At 40.3% G+C, this 24,892-nt stretch overlaps 1 protein-coding gene across 1 annotated transcript; it reads left to right on the top strand.

Moving 5' to 3' along the window:
* The first annotated feature begins 7,274 nt into the window (after window positions 1-7,274).
* LOC131251706 (O-fucosyltransferase 35) lies at window positions 7,275-24,006 on the top strand. The gene is made up of 9 exons (XM_058252605.1): window positions 7,275-7,753; window positions 11,898-12,029; window positions 12,121-12,193; window positions 12,804-12,874; window positions 12,956-13,044; window positions 13,489-13,621; window positions 14,107-14,339; window positions 21,739-22,215; window positions 23,272-24,006. Exons 1-9 carry the CDS (start codon window positions 7,346-7,348, stop codon window positions 23,474-23,476), a joined length of 1,821 nt encoding a protein of 606 aa, XP_058108588.1. The 5' UTR covers window positions 7,275-7,345; the 3' UTR covers window positions 23,477-24,006.
* Window positions 24,007-24,892: the final 886 nt, after the last annotated feature.

Below are 24,892 nucleotides of genomic sequence, written 5' to 3'. Positions count from 1 at the left end.
TTATATTTTATGTTATACCTTAAAATGAACATCACGGTGGCCACTCAAAGCCCCTAATCATTCACAGCTAAAGATGGATAAGGTAGGACACAATCCAATGTTCATGTAGTCTTGGCTATAATTTGATTTGCTTTATTTTTCTACCCATGCGTAAAATAGTATGGAAAAGATAAAACACAGACATCACAGATGCCAAGCTCATACCTTGCTAGCACTAATTTAATGTTGGAGGGTCCCACACAGGCATATTGCATGGTATTGACATGGCAAAATTTTATAAACTTACATCATAGTTTTTGTTATTTCTATTGTCCGTCCATTTTGCTAGATCATTTTAAAATATTAAAATAAAATAAAATATATTAAAAGCTTAAGTAGACCACACTCTAGAAATTAGTGGGACAATGACACCAACTGTTCAAAACTTATAGGGCAATATGGAAGTTTTGTATCAATATTTATATTTTCCCATCATCACTAATAAATACTATGGTGAGGGTCCCACACAGGCATATTGCATGGTATTGATGGCAAAATTTTATAAACTTACATCATAGTTTTTGTTATTTTTATTATCCGTCTATTTTGCTAGATCATTTTAAAATATTAAAATAAAATAAAATACATTAAAAGCTTAAGTAGACCACACTCTAGAAATTAATGGGATAATGACACCAACTGTTCAAAACTTATTGGGCAATATGGAAGTTTTGTATCAATATTTATATTTTCCCATCATCACTAATAAATACCATGGTGTGCCCTAGAAATGTTTCGACAGTGAGTGTCCATATCCCTAATGTTTTCTATGATGCAGTCCATTTAAGCTTCAAATCTACTTTATTTTTTGGGTTCATGAATTAAAATGACCGATAATAACAGATGAACGGCGTGGATATTAAAAAAAATACATCACGTTGGCCCCACAACGCCCAACACATCAACACACCACGATGGGGGCCACGTAATCCGCGTCCGTCAGATTAACGGTCTGCCTGCGATCTACAAAAGGACAAGCTCTAATCATACTAGCACGCCCCTCGTTAATCTCCGGCATTATTAGCACGTGGGTTGATCGAGAGAAAACGCAAGCAGTAGCGATCTTTACAGAGTAGCATTGGAGAGAGAGGGTTCGGTACGTCGGTATCATATTTGCATAACTATCGTACTTGGATGCGATCAGAACCGTTCATTCGATAGATAGAATAGTGAGTGGTCCATATACTAAAAAAAATTGAAAAATAATTTTAATTGGCGTCCATAAAATGACACTAAAAGACAAATATAAGGGCTCTCTTTCATTAAGAAAGTATTAATGTACTAGACGGTTAAGATCATCCAATCAGGAATTTTTTGTCAGTTTCCAATGGAGAGTGATCCCGAAGGATGATTGGTTCGGATCATCAGATACATGTGCCACGTGTCTGCTAATCCATGCACGTGTATCTGGAATCGTCCCATCTTTTCTACTTTTCACCACTATTTCAGAGCAAGCACGTCCCACCCCGCCGCGTAAACCTCAAGAGTGGAAATTCCTGGGTATTTTAGGTAATGACATAAATACCCTTGAAATGGAGAGGTTTGCGAGAATACATCGTCCCACGTATTCTACAGGATACATCGGGACTTTATGTGCTGACTAGGACTCATATTTCAATGATCCAAACCATTTATGGGGTGGGCCATACCTTGGAATGCAGATATATAAGAAATAAAATCTTGGATATTTCAAATTTCAACCCTTTTCATTTGATTCTTTCCTTTGTGTGTGAACAGTTGCTTTAACGTTTGAATAATCAGAGGACTAAAATGTTTCAACCTGAGAGTTTTTTTATTTTATTTTATCCCAATTCCACAGTGAGGCCCATCATATAAACGGTCCGGATCATTGAAACGAATCAAATTCAATGGCTACATCTGGAATTTAATTCTCTGGCAGAGTAGAGTGGATGATAAGTAGCCACTTATACAGTTGTCCACGTGGTATGCATGTAACGTAACTTAAACTGTCCGTCGTAGAGAGGTTGTAAGTGGAAAATAATATTAATAAGATGATTCTAACTTCTGATTTATAAATCTGGACGGTTTAATTTGAATTACGCGTCCCTGTTTCTTCTTCCAACGGTAGAAAGTGCAGGAAAAAGACATTCCTGCTAAAATAGGCAAGATTCATGTGATAGTTCACCACCATTTACGCATCCGCCTACCAGGCAGCACTCACGTTAATAGGAGTTTCGTTACATGATATGCACGTTGAATTTGGGTTTTCATTTATGCACGTGTGGACTCTGTTCGAGTGATCAGGACCGTTGAGATTTTGGGTCTCAGAGTGAATATACTCCTCCTCAATATGATGATCCAAGCCGTTCATCTTTTACCTGGAAATTAGACAACTAAGAGGAGACATGGCAATCCACATTCAATAGAAATTTTATGCGTAGTTGGTGGATAGGATCTTTTGATCCGGGGGTTCTTCGATGTGGTTCATCCGTTGTGAGGTCCAGTAGGCAACGGTCTAGATCACCCAGCCATTGGCCCGGATTGTACAAACCGGACAACGGAGTAAACTGTTATTTCCTAGGGTCGAGGATCATATAACTCCAATGGAATTTTCACACAGAAAGTCGGATAAGGAAAACGTCTCCTTTGAAATTTGATAAGTAGAGGGACATTTCTGTCATTGAATAGTCAATGTTGGTGGGCCGAGATCACCGAAGAAGAGTCCGCTGTACGGTCGTGGATTGTGTACTTAGGCGCTCACCACCCTTTACCGTAGTGTGAAGACTCTATGGGGCCTACCATGATGTATGTGTTTTATCCACGCCGTCCATCCGTTTTTTCAGATCATTTTAGTGCATGAGCCAAAAATCGAAGCATATCTAAAGCTCAAGTGGACCACGCCAGGGGAAACAGTGGGAATTGAACGACTACGGTTGAAAACTTCTTGGTGGCCACAGAAGTTTTGGATTAAGCTGATTTGTCTTTTTTCTTCTTCCATGTGTGTGTTACCTTATGAGAAGGTTGGATGACAAATAAACATCACTGTAGGCCATAGGAAGGTCTCAACGGTGGATGTAATTACCCCCACTGTTTCCTGTGGTGTGGTCCACTTCAGATTTGGATATCCCTCCATTTTGGTCTCATAACCTAAAATGATCTGAAAAAACGGATGGATGGTGTGGATAAGACTCATTCATCACGGTGGACCCCACAATATTTACATCACGGTAAGGGGTGGTGAGCGCCTCACAACACAATCCGCCTCGCCGGTGTTTCCACCGTCAGATTGCATTTCCAGCTGTGAGAGCGAAGGTTCTTCCTAGAAGGCCAAGAAAATGCTCCCGCAGTTCTACGAAATTACATGCTTTTTACCACCTACGAGTTATTTGACACTCTGGCGGATCATGACGCTTGATACGCAGGCACTCAAAAATTGTACAGGTGGAGTAAATTAACTCAAACTAGATCACTTAACGGTGGAACACTCTCTGCCCAAAATTCTAGATTGATTGAGCAATCGTAACCTCTAGTTCGTGGGCAAGTTCTCGTTGAAATATGACCATTGGTACTCTTCATTTTTAACCGTCCAATAAGTTCTCACCGATCCGATGATCAGACAATCAGATGAGTGGAATTGTTGGTTCATGACACATCCAAATGGGACCTATGATTTGGACAGTTTAATTTGAGCTGTATGCATGCCACGTAGGCAATTTCTAAGTGCCTGGCCACCGGAGCATCATCCAGCACACTCTGCCGGAGTATTCGCAGCCTTTCTCTGTATTTGATTTGAACTTTGCTAATTCCACGTGCGTGTCGAATCCCTGCACATCCACACGCAGTCACGCATTAAAATATAACACATCTATAAGATCTGAGCTTTCTATCAGGTGGGCTACCCCATCTTGATCTTCTGACCTAAAAATAAATTCATTTATCACCTCCTGTGGAACAAAAGATATCAAAGCAAATAAATGGCTATAAGAAAATTTTAACTATCAATCTACAAGTTTTACTGTGGTCCACCTATGAATGGATTGCTTTTTTCAGATCATTTTACACGGGCCCTACCTGATGAATGGCTGAGATGTCCTCAAACGCGTGTGAAGTTGCCACGTCAGCTGGTGTGTAGAAGGATTCGTACAGGGTTAACGTCTTGACTCGCACAACGTTCGATTCCAGCTTACTACGAGAGAATTTTCGGTGTGGGCCGAGTCACCAGCCATTAATAGTGATTAGATGGTTGTCCAATGGGGATCCACCACCCGATTATCGCGTGGGGCCCACCAGCCCAGAAAGTCGTGGCCCCAGTAATATTGGACGGTTGAGCCAACTCAGTCATGTTTGATCAGTCGATTCACACGGGATAATAACTCGCGCGAAATAAGCGCGTACGTGCCATGAGCAATCGCACGTGCCGATGTGGCACACATGAGAGGGATCTCAGCTTTCCATCTGGTTGGCTGAAAAATCAGGCCGTTTCACTCCATTGGTGGACTAACACTTGCAAGATAAAATTGGAAATTCAAAAAAATTCCAGCCACCTATTTGAACGGTGTGGATCGACCTACATGTATGGTAGCCATGTCCGAATGATGGGTCACCGGAACGGTGCTTGCCACGTGAGCGGCTTCGGTCGATCCTTGACTGTGAGGCCCACCTTGATTTCTGTTCATTATATCCACACCGTCCATCCATTTTGAAAACTAATTTTAGGGCATGATCCAAAAAATGAAGCAGATCCATAGCTCAGGGGGACCAAAGTACAGGAAACAGTAGTAATTGCCCATCATAAACTTCTTGTGGCCCATAGAAGTTATAAATCAGTCTGATATTTTTTTGGTATCTTCATCCAGGTCCATTTGACCTAATCATCAGGTTGGATGGCAAATAAACATTCCTGTGACACCATAAAGTTTTTAATGGTAGGGATTCAATCACGTCTGTTTCCTGTGGTGTGGTCTACCTAAATTCGGATCTGCTTCATTTATTTAATCGTGCCCTAAAATGAGCGATCAAAATGGAAGGACGTAAGGCACATACATCAAAGTGGGCCCCGCAGTTAGGGATCCACCGACCTCACCGGATCTGCGGATCCACCGAAACCGCCCCCGCCTGCGACATACACGGGCTACAGTACAATACTGGTAAGAGCCAATATGTCTTTGTCATCCAATCACTGCATATGAGACTCGCGCGAGTGAGATTGTGAAGCGGCCTCGCCTACACACGTGTGAGAAATCGTATCCACGAATCAAGTTAGGCCCACCGTTTATCATTCTTTGAATCAAAATCTAGGTATTCCAAAATCAAAGGGGGCCACAATGTCGCATCAAATACGAACCGTTTGTCTTTTATTTCGTAACTGTTCGTTTTTATAATATAAGTGCAGCTCAACCGATCAGTCATCCTCGTATTTTTTCTTAATCCCATTTTCAAAATGTCATCCTTTGATGAACGGATTCGATATCTCACACGTGCAGCAAGAATGAGGATTTCCTGCAACACTTGGCCCGTGTAACAAAAATCTCTGCGAGTCCCACCCTACTGCTCCATTCATCAGTTTCTCGTAACAAAAATCCAGCGATACAAAACTAAGTGGGCCACAACAGGAAACAACGAGAATGGGTCCCAACATTGAAATATTCATGAAATGAACGCGTATTGTATACAGACACGGCAGTAGTGACGATGTTCTGTGGGCCTCACACCATGTATTTGTTTTATCCACACGGTTCATACATTTTGGATCATCAGCCACGTCGTTCTGTGGGCCTAACTATGATGTATTTGTTTTATCCACACACGGTTCATACATTTTGGATCATTATTTTGGGACATGAGCCCAAAAATGAAGAAAATCCAAGTTTAAGGTGGACCACATGATAGAAAAAAGTGGTGATTGAACACCCACCATTAAAAACCTCTGGGAGCCCACTGTAATGGTTATTTGCCATCCAACCTGTTCAGGCCATACAAGCATGGATGAAAGGAAAATAAAAATATCAGGTTGATATAAAAGTTTAAGTGCTCCGAGAAGTTTTTAATGGTGAGCGTTCAATCATCATTTTTTCCTATGATGTGGTCCACTTGAGATTTGGTATCCATTATTTTTTAGTTCATGCACTAAAATAATCTGGAAATGGATAAATCACATACATCGTGGTGGGCCCACAGAACACCACCGTCAAGTAGCGAGTTGGTCCATAGCAGCGAGTGGCCCCCACTGGTAGCTTCAGCACGCAATCAGCTTACTCATAAAATCGGACCCGGATTTCCTCCGAAAGCCTTTAGCAGTAAGTTCCTCTGGGATGATACGTGGGGCCCTCCGTGTTGTTTTTTAAACATCCACTGTTCATCCGATTTTTCGAATTATTTTATCATATTTGATAAAAAATAAAGTGGATCCAAAACTCAAAAGGCCATACTTGGAGAAAGAGTTCTCACCGTAAACAACTTTCCGAGGCTCCTCCTTGACATTTATATGCTATCCAAATTGTTTATAAGCCCATTCCCACGGAGATAAAGTGAAAACAAAAAACCTATTATCCCTTATAATAAACTAATAAACTTTTGTGGCCCATTAAATGTTTAAGCGGTGGTCATTGAATCCCTATCATTTTCTCTTGTGTGGCTACTTGAGTTGTGGATCTATTTGATTTTTTTGCCTAATGTCTTAAAATAATACAGAACAACAAATGAATGGGTAAATTTTTTATAAACATCATGTTGAGGCTAGCGTAGCATCCAAGCACAGAAACTTTGCTGAGGTCTCGGTATCCATCCCTAGCGGGGTTGGTTAACAGTGAGGTGTGAACTGAAAGCGAGGGTGTACCAACAAGTTAACAAAAAAAACAAAAAACCACGGGAACTTCGCGAGAAAGGCTTTAGCTGTAAATCCGCGCCCCATGAAATTCACGACCTCCTCGCCAATAAAATCCAGTACTTCCACGCACCGGAAGGATTCAAAGCCGGGTTTCTACATCCCCTCTGTTTCCTGCGATGTGGCCCACTTGAATTATTTATCTTCGTATTATGATGATCTAAATACTAATATCAGATGGAGAAACTGATGGACGGTGTGGATGTCTTACAGAAACAACGGTGGGGCTCACGGAGCTTTTCGTTGCACAGGCAAAATGTGGTCCTTTCAACACCATCTCACTCGCGCGAGTTCATGCTGGCGGGGCTTTCGTTCTTACAGTGACAGTGGCATTTCCGATATTCTTTTGAGTTCCTTGTCCATTTATAAATCCCCGCCATTCTCTCTCTCTTGCTGGTGTACTTTAATGGCGCTTCAAAGCCATTAAAAAGGCAAAAACCCAAAATCCCATTTCGCCCTGTGATGGGATTCCCACACCACCCAAACAACCCAACTCCAGATGGCCTCTCCCATCGAATCAACAGCCCTCGATTCTCTGGTCCCATGACTCGCCGGGCCCATTCATTCAAACGCTCCACCAACGCCACCTCCTCGAACCCAACTCATCTCGAGATTGATCTTCCTGTCAATTCTCCTCGATCCGATAACGCCAGGACCACCGCCACTTCGATCGATGGGAACGGGAACGACAGGAATCCGTTCAAGAAGCACGCCGGATTGACGTCTCCTGTCGATCCAAAGGAGAGGAGGAGGAGATTGGGCCATTGGATGTTCTTGCTCTTTTGTGGGGTTTGTCTTTTTCTGGGGGTTCTGAAGATCTCTGCAAATGGGTGGTTTGGATTTGCTGTTGAAAGGGAGTGGAATTATCAGGCAAGTCTTATGTTTTTTAAAAAAAGATTTTTTTTTTTTTTTCATTTTTATGTAGTTTATTATTTTTATTTTCTGTATTTTTTTGTGTGGTTAGATTGGTCGAGATTGCTGTGGTTTTGGTGATTGATTGGATTTTGAGAAGAACCCATGTTTTTATTTTCATGCTTTTATAGATTATTTGATGATGAGAAGATTTAAAAAAAAGAAAAAAGAAAAGAGAAAAGAACAGAAAAACAAAACCCATGTTTTATTTTTGTAGGTTATTCATGTTCTCTGATGTTCTTTAAAGATTAAATATAGATGTATGTTGGTAGAATGTGGTGCGGTTTTTATTTATTTATTTATTTATTTTATTTTTTAATGTTGTAAATGGCTTCAAAAAAAAAATAAATTTTACTTGTTTTTTTTTTTTTTTTCGTGGTTAGATTGATAGATGTTGAATATCTCACCAAAAATAGAAAAAGAAAAAAAAGATTGGTATAGATTGGAGGGGTTTAGGTAATGGAAAGATCTTGAAAGAAAAAGGAAAAAATAAAAAAGATTGGTATAGATATGTGATGGTTGTAGAATGTGGGTTCTTGTTTTGTTTATTTATTTAAATTTCTGTGTAGTGAATGCCTTTTTTAAAAATTTATTATTATTATTTATTATTATTTGTTTTTGGTGGTTAGATTGATAGAGGTCGGATTCTTACCAAAAAAAGAAAAGAAAAGAAACTGGCATAGATTGGAGTGATTTTGGTAATGGAATATCTTGATAGAAAAAGTTAAAAAGAAGAAGCAATATTTTGTATTTTCTTTCTTTTCTTTTCTTTTTCTTGGCCAAATTTAGTTGATCGTGGTGGTTGGACTTGTGTGACTGTCGAGATTACTTGATGTTTGGAATGAGAGGATTTTAAAGAAAACCCTCTCAGTTACAGAGTATTGATAATTCTGCGTGTTTTTTATTGATTAATATTTCTGGTGATTGTTGAATCTGGAACTATTTGGGTATTTCATTTAAAACAAGTAGGGGGCGGAAAAAAAAAAAAAAAAAAAACAAACAAAAGAAAAGAAAAGAAAAAGAAAATCTGGGAACTTTGCAATGAGGAGAGTTTTCTGTCATGAATATTTTCTTTCTTTCTTTCTTTTTTTTTTTTTTGCACTGTTGACAACTCAAATCCACCCCTTACTTTCCTGACGACATGTCACATGTGTAAGAAATCCGATCCTTGCAAAAGGTGGGCACCACCATGAAGATCACTTGGCATGAAAATGAGATCAAGCCACTCATTGCGTGGGCCACACATTGAGTGATACTGTTGGATGTATGTTGATTTTGATTTTGTATCCTACCCAATGAGTGGATCAGTTTGATTTCCATAACAGGTTACTGTCGTGGTGTGGCCCATCTTTTATGCTGCTCAGGTGTCTTACATATGGGACATATTGGTTAGAAAGAAAGGGTTGTAAGTGGAAGTTCACATATAGGAATGTATATGATCATTTCTCATTTTAAATACTATAAAGAGAAGGAATAAAGATTTCAAGAAAGGCTGCTTCCCTTATTCTGTATTAATTTATTTTGTGATTTTGGTTTGCTTTTACAGTTAGGTCTGAAGAAATTCTACTTTATTTTTCCCTAATTGGTTTGACTATCCAATTATATTTTAAGGAACTGGAAAATAAATCATGGAAAAACATTGATTGGCTTTCTTTTTTCCGATGGTTCTCTTTTTCCCTTCTCATGTCACTGGAGAATGAATGGTTATTCTGATATTTCGTGAAGTTCTTAGAATGGAGGAATTTACAGCATTCTTTCTCCGATGATATGGCTGTGTACTTGGATTTTCACTTTGGATGGGTTGAGCCCATGGTTGAGGGATCCAGACTGTTGGTTTGGTGTGACCCATCATGGATGGATCATTCTCCAAAAATCTGCTAGAAACTCTCTTCTTGGGTTGGTCCTTTTCTTAGTTGAATGTGTTCTACTATCTTTAAGCATCTAGTTGCAGGCCACGAAATGAAAGGTTGGGGTTGTCCTTTCAAGGGGACTCTTGGTGCGTGATCCATCATCCATCAAGGTACCCAATTGACCAATGCTCTGAATCACCGAACCATGGGCCCCACTTGTACAAACTGAAAACACAAGTATACATGCGTCTTATCCTCAGGTCTGGAATCATATAATTCTCTTTAGAATGTTCAAAATCATGGGTAAACATATGGAGATGTTTTATTGGATTTTCCATCGAGAGATATCATCAAACTCAGATTCGATGTTTGAAATCAGTCTTTCACTTTCTACAATCCAACTCTGCCAAGACTCTGAATTTTGGACAATGGGATCTGGTACCATGCTCCTGGGAAGTCTGAGTTGACTCCGTCAATATCTTTATTCTTGAGGGACTTTCTGATCATTGTTCTAGAAGGGCTTTGTGTTGTTACGTTGACATGGCATGATGCACAATCTGTGGGATCCTTGAATTAATATGGTTGAGAGTTGAGAGAATTTATGATCAGCGTATGGGGTGAATGTTTACAAGTAGATGAATCACAAACCCTGTAGTTTCCAAAGTAGTTCCCGGGCAGCAACTTCTCTCATGTGAAACACGGGCATGGGCGGATGGAAGTTACTGATGCAGCAAGCGTATGGAGAATGCAACCACTAAATGAGCCTCCAGAACTCCTTTTTTTCTATGAATGCTGCTGACTGACGCTGACCATGAGGGATCATATCAAGAGTGCCTGATGGAGGTAGATCGAAGGTCAATCTATAACTGAGAGTGTTCAAGGGGTCATGGAGCAAAACTACACTGTTCCTGATTTTCTTATCCTAAACCCATCTGAATCAGCTTGTCTTTAAAGTGAGTGGATCTTCATTATAGACGAGGAAATGTTATGCTGGTTTTCTACAAAGAATTTGATTGTTTTAGAATAAGACGTGACCAAGTTCAGTGTTCGCATCGCCTTTTAGCCATGGGCTCTATGAGAAGCTATTGCTAGTCGATTTCAATGCTTTGTTACTGCAATCAAAGCTTGCCTTTGTTGGACCGGCTTGTTGCATGCCACCACTCTCTGGATTGGGATCCAATCATCCAAAGCTCTTTGGAGAAAGTAATTAGTTACTTTTCATGACCCGTTATGAGGAGGTTAATGCTTGAAAGCGGGTTTCAATGATGGGTTTTCCAGTAAAAGGAGTGCGAAGGGCATTTCATTACATTGGGAATTTAACAGGAGATTGGTTGATGAGTAATAGTCGAATAGGTTTCCACCCTGGTGTTGTAGGGTACTTTTGCTTTCCAGTTACACAAATGCAATGGGTCTTGGATATAGTATGGCCAGTATTTATGCATTTGAAAAGAAATTGTGAAAATAAAGCGACGTGTGGGAAGGAGGCTGATACGAGTCATACGACTGTAAAGATGCTTTTGTTGTGGGAGAAACATCAAAACATTTGAATAGAATCAAATCAAGGCACTGGCAACCGACCATGAGCTGTGATATTGCTAGCTGAGTGGCCTCAAACTCATTTGAGTTATCCCTGCAAAGGAAGGAAGCAGATTTACTCTATCGCTGTGATTGAAAGTCCGAGTCTATCGAATAGCACCAGATTTTCAAGCCTGGATCTGCCAGGGTTCTGGATAGAGTTTGGAGAAAAGTCCTGCTTATTTTACTGATCTGGTTCTAGATATGAAAAGTAAATTGCTATAAATATCTCATGACAGTGAGCCCATCTGATGAATGGTCGGGATCTCGCACACATGTGCCATGTTTGGTATGCGTGCCCTGAAGATCCTCTTCATGCAAATCTCCTTAGGTTCTTGTTTGATATCTCCATACTTTGGTGTCAAAATATCCCATGACTGATCTACCCTTGCAGTACTTTTTTTGCCAGTTCCTTCTTTAAGTATGTATGCTTACGTCTCTCACTTCGTTTCTGTTATGCTGTTCCGGTTTCTCTCTCTCTCTCTCTCTACATCTTTTATTTTCTGAGCTTTATTCTTGTTTGCAATTTGGATATTTGTTTGTCGAGATTTCATTTCTCAATACATTATCAGTTTGTAGCATGTTGAATTTCAAGTTTCAAACATGTGCAACGAGCTCATGGCAGCATTTTCTGAGAAACATTTGGTCTTTATCTAATTTCTTCTTGTGGTGATTAGGAATCACGAACTTACTTAACTGATCACATGGTTTCAAGTTCTCATGACCATGGGCATAGGGAAGTAAGTGACAGTGAGCGGACTCTAATGACTGTAGAATCAAGGGTCACAGTCCAAAACCACGTGGCTGAGGTAAGTCATATTCCCTGCCTGCCTAACTTATGTTTTTCTACCTCTACTCTGTAGAGGTCATTCAATCATAAAACTTTCCTTCTTCTTTCAGAATTCGGGTATTTGGTCCAAGCCAAACAGTGAAAATTTCACTCAGTGCATTAATCACTCTAGGAGTCGCAGGAGTAAGTTGGCTGTATTAAAAAAGAAATGATATGATCAACCAATGATCCTTGACCTGAGGATATGTACAAGTTAGGAGTGACCCAGACCATTGATCTGACGGACCATTTCCATATATTATAGTATCCTTGGGCTTCAGCTGGTACAAATTGGGCCCACGGTTTAGTGATCAAGACCATGGATCTGATGGACCATCCTCAAAAGTCTCCAGATCCTAGGCATCCAAGCTTTTTCCATGTTTGGATCGGAGGTGGACTGTTGTTGTGTTTCTTTACTTGACTGTCCATTTGCAGGCCATAATGGATGGGTTAGAATTGTCTCATTGAGAGATATCTGGATCATGATCTATCCACTACGGGACCTGTTGGATCAGTGTTCTGGATCACCATACTAGGGTCCCACTTGCATCTGGGTTAAGATCCTCACTATTGGACCCATTATATCAGTGTTCTGGATCACCAATCACCATACCATGGTCTCATTCACACAATAGACCTGTGGGTATTATACATATCCTTGGATCGAAGAGTATATAATTATCTTATTAAATAGGATGTTTACCATGTGTTCGTCAACTGGGTTATAACATATTGCCATCATTCTCTTGTGCAGAGTTGGATGCGAAGACTAATGGATACATTCTCATAAATGCAAATGGTGGCTTGAATCAGATGAGATTTGGGGTTTGACTACTTCGTACCTATTCAAGTAGGCCTTTGTTGAAATTTTACACCACAATTATCTGATGGTATTTTAGAATGCAGATCTGCGATATGGTTGCTGTTGCTAAGATCATGAAGGCCACACTTGTCCTTCCTTCGCTTGACCACACCTCCTTCTGGGCTGATGAAAGGTCTACAAAAGTCTCTTTGCAATTGGATTGATTGTTCAGATCTAGATCATGGCCATATTTGTTCATTACTAAATTTAGAAATCCAATGTCTACTGATGAGAGTAGGATTCCGTTTACTCTCACCATGCATGCTAACATGGCATGTGTTTGTGAGATCTGGCTGTTGTTCAGGTTGGCACAATTGTGTATCTCCTGTGCCCCCAAAAGCAGTCTGGTTGAAAAGGATTGACAAACGTACATGTGCGGCCCACCTCATGATCAGACATGCCTGACTTTTCATCATGGTACATACAAAGTCGGGCCTCCCTGTTGAAACTGCCTGGATCTCAGAAACGTTCCACATCAGCAAGTGTGGAGAGACTAGGATTGAAAATACTGCTACAGTTACTAGCCTAAGCAGTGCTCTTCTTCATCAAAATCTGACAAATTGTTTATTTTCTACAGTGGCTTCAAAGATCTGTTTGATTGGCAGCACTTCATAGAGACCCTGAAGTATGACATTGAAATAGTTGAAGATTTGCCAGCTGCATACAGAGAAGTTGAACCTTTCATGAAGACCCCAGTATCTTGGTCCAAGGTTGAATCTGGTTCATTTTTCTTATTTAGAGGAATTATATGATCTCTGAGTTGAGGATGTGTAGTATCCTTGAGCCTGCAGTCTGTACAAGTCGGGCCGATGATTCAGTGATCCAACTGTCTATCTGACAGGCTGAAGTGTCACTGGACCATGCTCCAAAAATCTCTATGATGGAGACAGTTCTTACCCTTCTATAAGTAGCTGCAAACAGATGATTAACAGAAAAGTGCCTACAATCAACAGAAAGAAGGGCAGAGATTGGATGCCTAGGATCTTCCAATCGAATAGATGTTCGGGGCGTGATTGATCCATGGTGGAGCCCATCAGGTCAATGATTTGGATAACCAATCCTTGGGTTCCACTTGTACCAATTGAGGGCTTGAGGATGCTATACATGTCCTAAACCCGAAGACCATACACTACCTCCCTTACTGTACCTTGTGAGAAGTCAATAACATCTGATTAACTCAGGTGCGGTCTTTCAGGTCAGTTATTATAAATTGGAGGTCCTCCCACTTTTGAAACAGCACAGAGTCATTTACTTTACTCATACTGACTCCCGGCTTGCGAACAATGGGCTTTCAAATTCTATACAAAAGCTGAGATGCCACGTCAACTACAGAGCATTGAAGTATGCAGCCCCAATTGAAGAGCTTGGGAATACCTTAGTTTCAAGGATGCATCAGAATGGAAGTCTTTACATAGCTCTCCACTTAAGGCAAGTTGTACAACTTTTTGTGCATGGGTTCTACATCACTAGAGGGATGCCAATCAACGAATGCCAAACAGAAGTGCCACACATATATGCCAAAGTGCAACATGTCTGCATGGTCCAGATTATTCATGAGGTGAGTCCCATGGTGAATGTTCCATAACTTAAGAAATAGGCTGGTCCACATGTCAGGCTGGAAAAGAAGTTGGTACTTGAAAAGAAGGACAGTCAGTGGTCCACATTCAAAGCACTTGTGTGACTCACACCTGATGGCACTAGCCAGGTTTTTGGGCTAGAGCACATTCACCATGGGAGCCTGCCTGATGAGCAGCTCAGATATCAAGCATATGTGCTACCTTGGCACATGCAGGGTGCTTTTTTGGTGCTCGCAAAAGAATGTCTACAAGTAGCATTTCTCTTCTTCAATTTTTGGTATCACCAGTTGCATTTTGAATTCCAATTTGTTACTATTATTGGAATCAGTCTTGATACAGTAAGATATTTGCCATAGTACTAATAAAACAATCACGAGCGGTAGCATTTTGGTTAATGGTTGCAACCTACAACTGTTTATTAGTGTGATAATGATGATTGGTTTGTGCCATTCAATCAGTGGGCCACCTCTTAGATGAGCCATAACCCAAAAATCATGCCGATTGGAAGTTCACGATTCTCCAATCCATTAGCAGTTTTTGGATGGTCAAAATTAGAGCAACACTCCATAAAAAGTTCTGTGGATAGAATGGTCTTTAGAATTTAATATAATCCAGAGTTTAGTATTTTTGGATTATTACGGTTTAGTTTACTTCATTTTTAAGTTATGAGTATTATCATTAAGTTGGTTTAAGTGTGGTTAAGACTCGGGTTAGGGTTATCATGGTTTTCTCTGGATGATCAATTGGTTGTAAAACCAGCCACAAATTAAGAAACATTCCCTAGTCCAATTAGGGCAATATGGCATCGAAGGAAGTAGTGATCCAAAAATGTTGGACAACCCATAATTAGCAACACTATACTCTGCAACTGGCAGTTTATGTTGTCAAAATCCAAATTTTCAACCATCATCACCTATTGTTGGACATGGATTACCTGCAAAAGGGAGTTGAAGGAATCCCCTGCTACTTCTGACGTCATTTAATGAAAAACACTATGTGTGCCTGTCAGATGCAAGGGCAATGAAAAGCGCAAAAGCGTTATTTCATAAATCCTTGCCTTTTGTTGTGGGGCCTGCATCTGACAGGTGCGTATGATGCTTTTTTGTTGGCCCACATCTGCATATTCTTGCAGCCCGTGGTTGCAGGCAATCTGCATCCACAATTGTTTTTTATTTATCGCGCTATGGATGGGTTTCGAATGCTAACCTCCTTGGACAAGGAGGTTCCCAATATATAACTTGAGAGTATATATCAAACTCAAGAATGAATCAGATGCTTTCTATTTTGGTATCATACTTCTATTTATGGTTAATGGATGATAGGTTGGGCTACAGAATTCGTTGACGGAGTGGTTTCCACATTTCAACCTCGCGGATAAGGTTGTATTCCAAGAGGAGTGAAAGGCCGTCTCCACTAATATTTATAGTTTTAGCATATTTTAGAATTTATTTGTTCAAGTATTACTTGGGTTTAGTTTGCTTGGCTGTTTAGCTTTGTTAGAGTTTAAGATTGCTTGGTTGTTAATCTATGACTATCTTTTACCTTTCAAAAAAAGAAAAAGAAAAAACTACGACTATCTTTAGCAAGTGGGGTTAAGTGAAGTTAGTGTTGGGTTATTTTATCATGGTTTTCTTGTAAACTGCAGATGTCATATGCCTTACGTCACCATTATCATCATCTACACCTTATCCCCACTAACTAGGGTCAGATACACAAATCATTTTCCACCATTCCACTCTATCAAGGGCCATAACTTCAGTTAGAAAATGACTCATCGAGTCTTTTCTTACTACCTTCACTCATGTCCTTTTGAGCCTTCACCTTGCCCTTTTAGGGCATATTTTGATATGTGGAATTCAATGAAAGGATGGGAAAACATAATAATTGTCTAGTGATGATTTCCATGAGTAATATTGAAACACGGATTCTAATTTTAGAGTTCTAGTTTGGGTAGCAAGTGGAAATATCATATTCCTCTCATAACAGTTACCTAGTTTCTTGTGCCAAGAATTCAAATTATGGAAAACTATAATGATTGCTTAGTGGAATCCATCCTTTTCTTTCCTATACAAACAATAAAAATTGTCACATCAAAGGAAAACCCATTTCCTTTTCCATTGTTTGGCATGGAATCCCTAATATCCAAACATGGCCTTAAAGCCTTCAACTTGCACCAACTCACTCCTAGCTGGCGCAGTTCTTGGTCTCCCTTGCACATGGCCATATGGCTTATTCACAATGAAAATTATCTAGAACTTTGGAGTTTGATCCACTTGAACAGATCAAAACACAAAATACAGCCTGGGGTCATGTGATAATGTAAGACCCACTTGCTGCAAATTTGGGTCAGGGCCTTTCCATGAGGTAGCTATCAATTGTTTGATCCTAATTGATTAACATATTTTTCCAATTAGAATTTAGAAGGTACCATCCGCCAAAGATGTAAATGATCCATCCTCCACGGATATGTAAGTCCTTCAGTGCTATCTTTTCAGAGGCAACATAATTAGGTTCATCAAGTGGGTGGGATAAAGGTATTGAATAACGGTAATGCGGATGTAACAGCCACTGCTGTTTTGGCCTTTTTATTTTTATTTTTTGAAAAAAATAATCCTATATAGGCCCATAACGGTCCATTGCAGGCCATTTATCCATAATGGCTGGTATGGCCCCGTAACACGTAAGGGTGCCCACCATTACCGACATAATGGCCATTCTGGGATATAAATCTTTTTTCTTTTCAATGAGAGAGAGAGATTACTGTTACAAAATGGCCATTATGGGATATAATTCTTTTTTCTTTTCAATGAGAGAGAGAGAGAGAGAGAGAGAGAGAGAGAGAGAGAGAGAGAGAGAGAGAGAGAGAGCTTACTGTTACATAATGGCCATTATGGGTAGAGTTGTACACGAGCTGAGTTAGCTCGGTAACTCGCTTGACTCGACTCGGAAATACTCAACTCGACTCGGCTCGAAATGAGTTCGAGCCGAGCACGAGCTGATTTTTGGTGCTCGAATTGAGTTCGAGCCGAGCACGAGCTTGACCCTGCTCGACTCGGCTCGACTCGAATAGTACTCGAAATCGACTCGACTCGGACTCGACTCGGTACTCGACTAGGGGTATATATACCCAATCAATGTGCAGCACCCCCACCCAATGAGCAGATCAGCTTGATTTCTGCAGCAACTAATCCTCACGGCGTGGCCCATTTTTCATAGAGATCAGGTGTCCGACGGAAAGACAGCTTGTGCAATCATTTCTAGAGAGAGAAAGATCAAACCAACATTAATATCCAGCGGAAACAATAGCTCAAGATTCGTCAATAGGAAAGGAAGGGGAGGGGAAAGGGAGTTGATGCGCCTCCTCCTCTGGCGTATCCATCGTTAGACTCGTGCCGAGCATCGTCTCCTCTGGCGTATCCTTTTCCTCACCATCTCCCTCTCCTCCGCCTCAATCTCCCATTCGGTGCCAGTCGTTCCTGCCGAAAACTCTGCTCGAACTCGGCTCGATATTTGCTCGAACTCGGCTCGAACTCAGACGAGCTGAGCACGAGCTGGGCATTCGAGCTCGAAGGCCGAGCTGAGCCGAGCCGAGTACGAGCTGGGACTCGGGCAGTGCAAGCCGAGCACGAGCTGGGCAATACTCGGCTCGGCTCGACTCGTGTACAGCTCTAATTATGGGATATAAATCTTTTTTCTTTTCAATGAGAGAGAGAGGAAGCACAAAAGATGGCCCCATACTACCGTATAATTTCAGAACTTGAGGCAAAAAAGAAAACAAGGGGGTTCAGCTTGGCAGATGTGAGGGGGTTTCTGGCAAGTCAGATTTGTCAGAAAACATTCATGGCTAAGCTTAAAGTCCTTTTGGTGTCAGAATCCGCTCAATCCCAGCACAGGAGCCAGGCCTTTAAATGCAGTTCGAAGGGGGTTCAACCTATGCAAAGTAGGACAACATGACCAAGTGTTCCTTGCACAAGTATACCAGCCAATATTTTCAAGGCAACACCCACAACTTCTACAAACACAGCTAGCAATACCATGGCATCTTCTTAAACTTGGAAGTTGGAAGACTATAATGAATAGCTTTCCACAGGAACAATTTGATTATGGGGGGTCATTGGGTCATTGGATTTTCCAAAGAAGCTTCTAGGGGAAAGAGCATGCAGATAACCATGTAAGACTGTTGGCTGACCTCATAGAAAATTTGCTAAACAGTTCGAGTTTCCAAAGAGTTCTATTAGGGCCAGGGCAAGGTGGATGGGAAATAGATATGATCTGATATGGACTTGTGGCCAAGTCTGATTTATAAGGTTATCATCTCAATCTTGCCTTAATACCTAGATAATTCACTCTATCCCTCAGCTTGATATGCAGGTAGGGGAAGTGGTCCAACTTGATCCTGTTTGAATGTGTTAATATCCTTGGCTTGATAATGTTATAAGTAGTGTTTTCAGAATCGGTATCGACTCATGTACCACCACCCTTGGGATATGGAAACATATGAGGTATTGCATGAGAAATATTCTTTTTGGGAAATGTTGGGAAATTGGTCGAATTTTTAATGAAACTTCAGGGATGTTAAAGAAAGACACTATTATACACTTAAAACTCAAAATATCACAAGTACACATAATAATTTTCCTTTTTATAAGGACCTAAATTATGCACTGTTTGGTGGAAGTGATGCAATTATTTTTAAAATCAGTTCATATATAATTTATAGATCATAGAAGACGTGTATGAAAGTCAAAAATCGTAGGCCAAAAGTGAAATTTGGAATTTCCCCAATTTTTGTCATTTTTCCTAAATTTGAAAGTTGGATGCCAAAATCCATGATCGAGCATGCAAAATATGCAATATCATGGATTATGAACTTCATTCCACTGATTACAAGCATTTTAAATAAGAAAAGACTGTTCAAATTCGAAAGAACTCACCGATTTCATTTCCAGCACCGCCCACTCTTCGATCTCGATTTCTGCACCGAAATTTCCACTGATTTCATTTCCGGCACTGCATGCTCTCCAATCTCGATTTCCACACCCAATTTCTCTGTCCAAACAATTGAAGGAGTGATTGAAATCACCTAAGGTAACCAAAGAAAAAATAAAAAATAAAATCACAAAAGAATGGATTTTGGCAAAATTTCCAAATTTTTTGCATAGGGGCTGATGATGATATTGACAACACGCATTGATGGTATTGATGATGCAAAGGATTTTATAACTGTGATATTTTGAAAATTTTGCAATGTATCAATATATCGTTGATAAATTGTGATATTTTGGGAAGCATTGCAAAATACAGGGAAGAAAGTGAATTTAAGCTCCATTTCGTATCGCCTACATGTGATATCGATAGTATCGGCTGATAGTATTGATACTACAATCACTGGTCATAAGTAATCGATTTGTGTTCAAGTAATAGCTTCCATATTCAAGGATCCATAACTCTCGGGAACACTTTCAACAGTCTCTTACCTCTTTGGTATGCGTAGCATGATATTGAACCATAAAGAGTCCTCCATAGAAACAATTTGCCATTTTAGTTTGGCAACGATGGCATGATTCATCTTTCAAAAAAAAAAAAAAACCATGGCTTGATTCGGGGTAAGTGGATCGTGAATTCACAAACCACTGCACACCTTGAGACAACCAACCTTGTCCCATGCAATCAGGTGCTTGCCAAAGTTTCTGGACCACTTGTTCGATGAAAATCTCTGTTCATTCTATCAGTTTTAGTAGTTCGTGGACTGAATGAAAGTAACCCTTCTCTAGCATAGGTAAGAATATCATATGAGAGAGAGTGGAGGGGACACATGGAAGATTTATTGGGGATCTGGGATCTATTGTCATTGAACCAATGGACTGGGGGTGTTTTGTAACCTTCTCTGCTCTTGTTATTTTTTTCCCGAGTTCTGTCATTGCTGGAGTAGAGTGACAAGAGGGTCACTGAACCCGTCAGTTGTGTTGTTTCACTTACTTTTCTTCAATAAAATTGTCGTTTTTTTTTTTTTTTTAACGTAACGAAGATTTTATCAAGAGGGTCCATGTTCCTGATGCCACATTGTGACAAGAAGGAAGAGAGTTGTTTTCTATTAATTAATAGACTTGTGTATGTGTCAAGTTGTACTTGTGCATGTGTCATTGTACATCGTCAAGTGCCCCACATGTGCCATCGTACATCTTCAAGCACCCTGCATGTGCCACGTGCTGGATAATCCATCCTTATTCCCCAGTGCTTGGCAAAAAACACCACAAAGCTAGGCTCAAATAGCTTGATCCAGGTCAGCATGACCACGACAGCTTGTCCAGCACTGATATCATGTTTGCTAATAAAAAACAGCTTCTTTGGGTCATAGATATTCCTCTTCTCTGTTTTAACTGGAGCAATCCGCTCCATATCATCTTCCTCAACTACTCATTCTGGTTATTGCTGAGGGCATCCTTGAATGAGAATCCTTCTCTATGCAGCTGCTGCTTCCTTGTTTTTCCATTCTGGGATGTATTCCCTGGAGAGTGGGATATAATTCTTGAATATTGGATTTTCTGTAACTTTATTCAGCGTCAAAATATCAGGGCGTTCTATCCATTATGAATAAACATGCATGCAGTTCATTTGTCAATAAAAAAGTAAAAAAGAACTTATACTGATCATATATGCGATACTGGTTGATTAGGGTGCCATCTATATATTATATATTAATCATTCCAATTAGCATTATCAGTCAATGACAACTGCAATATGTTTTCATTGGCTGCACTCTACCACATGCACAGGCAGACGAAGTTTTCATTTCTCTTTTTATAATTTGGACTTAATTTACAATCTACGAAACAGGCCATAAATGAGAATTCGGGACTCGACTACCATGTGCATTTCCACCATTTGTTTGGATGGCAGTGATTCATCTGCATACACGTGGCCTATGCATCATCAATCCAGCCAGATTACGCCCCAAAGAATAAAACGGATCAGATGATCATAAACGTCTGACATCGGCCAACTATCCATTTGGTTGCTACCACTTGGATGGTTAGGATTGTCTGGCTAGTGTGATCATTCTCCATCTATGATAGGGCCCACAATTTTGATAGTCTGGATTGGCATACATTTGTGCCATGTATGTGGGGAATGGATCCTCTCAATTAAGAAAGTGGAAACCACATGATAGTCCAGCCCTATTGATTTTCGATGTTTTTGAACTTCTCTATTCTCATCTCCATCCCTTTCTCCTTTTTCGATTTGTTCAGATATGAAAAAGATATGCTGGCGTTTACGGGTTGCGACCATAGTCTGACATCAGAAGAAGGTGAAGAGCTTCGGCGGATGCGCTATGAAGTTAGCCACTGGAAAGAGAAAGAGATCGATGGATCAGAGAGAAGGAAGTTAGGAGGCTGCCCTATGACCCCAAGGGAAACTTCCCTTCTCCTCAAAGGATTGGGATTCCCATCCAGCACCCCAATCTACTTGGTGGCTGGTGAAGCCTATGGAAATGGCAGCATGCAATATCTTACTGATGATTTCCCCAACATCTACTCTCACTCGACTCTTTCAAATGAAGAGGAGCTGAATCCTTTCAGGAATCACCAGAACATGCTTGCTGGATTGGACTACGTGGTTGCCCTTCAGAGTGATGTATTCGTCTATACCTATGATGGGAATATGGCAAAGGCTGTACAGGGTCATCGGCGCTTCGAGGACTTCAAGAAAACCATCAACCCGGACCGGTAAAATTCTGACGACCTCTGCTGGACTTTCTAAGCCAAGTAATATGGTTTTTATTTATATATTCATTAAAAAAAAAAAAAAAATCTAATAGACACCGCTTATTCCCCAAATGCTCCTCTCATCAGGTTCAATTTTCACAACCCATTTATACCATTTATTTCCAAAATACCTTACCTGCTTGCAAATTGATACCTTGATTTAAGCATATCACATTAATTCTCAAATGTCCTCGATCAGAGATCTGGAACTCTGATTGTACCATTTCTATTTTCTTCACTCTCTCTCTCTCTCTCTCTCTCTCTCTCTCACACACACACACACACACACACACACACACACACACACACATCAGATGCATCATTTCTAGTTCGGTACACTCGTGGTAGCTGTGGATGTACCATGCTGGAAGATGGAAGATTAAGAGCCAATCCAGTCATTGGGACCATCTATTTGAAGGCCACTGACTGAGGGTTACGATTTGTTGCATCAGGGAGATCTTTGAGGATGGTCTTTCCACAGTGTGATTCATCAGATCAGTGGTCCTGATCACCAAACGCTGGCCTCCACTTGTATGGCACCAATGCCTGGGACACCACTTATCTTAAGTTTGTAGATGTATTATCCATCTTTAGGGGATTTATACGATACTCAGGCAGTGTATGACTCTTGATAAGCTGGCACTCAGAAATTGTAGAAGACTAGAAGTGGCATAATTGTGTGACACAATGTTGGTAAATTACAGTCCTTAAATCAGATTGGTTGAACAATCCTAACCTCTGATTCACGGACACTTGTTTTTTGGACAAGGACCATTAGATAGTTTTCAGTTAACCGTCCGATAAATGTACACCAATTGGATAGTCAGGTGGTCAAATGAGCGAATTTTTTGTTCATGATGCATCAGCTTTTCTACCATCTGTATTGAATTTTCATGAATTTCATTGTTACATTTCTGTGCCTTGCATTTCTATTTCTAGAGCACCTTTTCACTCTCTTTATCGAGGTATTTCTACAATTGATTTTTTATTTTTTATTTTTTTTTGCTGCCTCCATAGGATGAATTTGGTAAAGCTTGTGGATGAATTCGACGAAGGGAAGATTACTTGGAAGAAGTTCAGCTCCAAAGTGAGGAAGCTGCACAAGGACCGGATCGGAGATCCATATTTAAGGGAGCCCGGAGAGTTCCCGAAGCTGGAGGAGAGTTTCTACGCGAACCCATTACCGGGCTGTATATGTGAAAGACAACAGGACAGGAAATAGATGCTAAGAAAAACCACAGGCTCGAATAGTTCTCAAAACAGCTGAAGAGCAACCCAAGGAGGAGAATGAGTTCTCGAAGTGCAGCTGGAGTGCAATTGCATTATCGGAGAATGAATTTCAAAGCTTAAAACTCCACATCCCCAACAGAATGACAAGTGGGTATTTTCTATTTCGATTAGAAGATGCAGTTGTATGGCGGATCAATTCTTTCAAGGCTTCAAGGAACTGTGTGATGACGCCGAGATGAAGCTGATATTTGGGGGAGGATGCCATCATGTGCAACTTCATGAAGATGTATGATTCCACATTTTTTTTACACGACTCAATGTTCTAGAAAGTGTTATTCGCATTTCTGTTGATTGTTTCCACAACGGTGTTGTGCATTATTGTATTCATGGTTATGTAGAATGTAATAACAGATCCAAACAGGAAATACAGCCATTGGAGCTGTAGAGTATTTCTTCCTACACGGAATAACGTGCGGTTGACAGGAAATGGGAGCCCAGGATTCATTTCTGGTTTTCTGATAATGTCTGTATTCTTCTCTCTTTCCTTTTCCTTTTTGGGCTGCTTTGTTTTGGCTTTAGCTGTTAAAAATGCACCTGCATTGCATGCTGTTGGAGCAATCCAAATGTTTTTGTCATTTAAAAACCATTATCGTATAGATTGATGATTGGGTTTGTTGCCTTCGATATACGAAACCTGCATCAGATAATGATCGGACGGTTGTTTCATGTCAATGTGTTGGGGCCACTGATCTAGCAGATGGTTGTCTCCACAGTTTGCAATTCTGCAGTCATGATTAGATGGTTTCTGATAATCACTACTGAAGATGAAGAAGGTTGTTTCAGTGAACACAGCAGACACTTAATCACATGAGCTGAGGATCAAAATGATATAAAGTCGGTCTACAAACCATCTCTACCATCCATTAATATGTGCACATGATAGACAGCATGAACCGCTTGATCGATCAATGGTACACCTCGTCAATCACACTTACATAAAAATTGCAGTGGTGGAACAGTTGGGGCTTTTGATTACTGGACAGATAGGTTGGGCAAGAGGTGCAAACTTACATTTTGTGGAAGGATTGTGCCTGTTGAGTTTTACTAAATAGGCACATTTTAGAGGATTTAAAGGGACCCATGAAAAACCTAGCTGTGGGTCACTCCAAAATCATTTTCAATCCATTCTCTGTAAGCCTACCTTCACATGCCTGTGCCATGCAAATTACAGACCCTGTTTTTTTACCGACTCAGGGCAATTTAGGGTGTTGTTTGTGTTCATTGGTTTTTGCTTGTATATTGCAAGTGCAAGCACACATTTACAGAGCTTGTTTGATTTGAGGTAATCAAATGTTAAAAGAAAAAGAAAAAGAAAGCTTCATTGTAAGATGTTGATAGATGCTGACGG

This window comes from Magnolia sinica, chromosome 7 (genome assembly GCF_029962835.1).
Source record: "Magnolia sinica isolate HGM2019 chromosome 7, MsV1, whole genome shotgun sequence".
NCBI lineage: Eukaryota > Viridiplantae > Streptophyta > Magnoliopsida > Magnoliales > Magnoliaceae > Magnolia > Magnolia sinica.
Note: the sequence above shows the minus strand (reverse complement) of the source record. Positions and strands in the feature narration are given on the sequence as shown.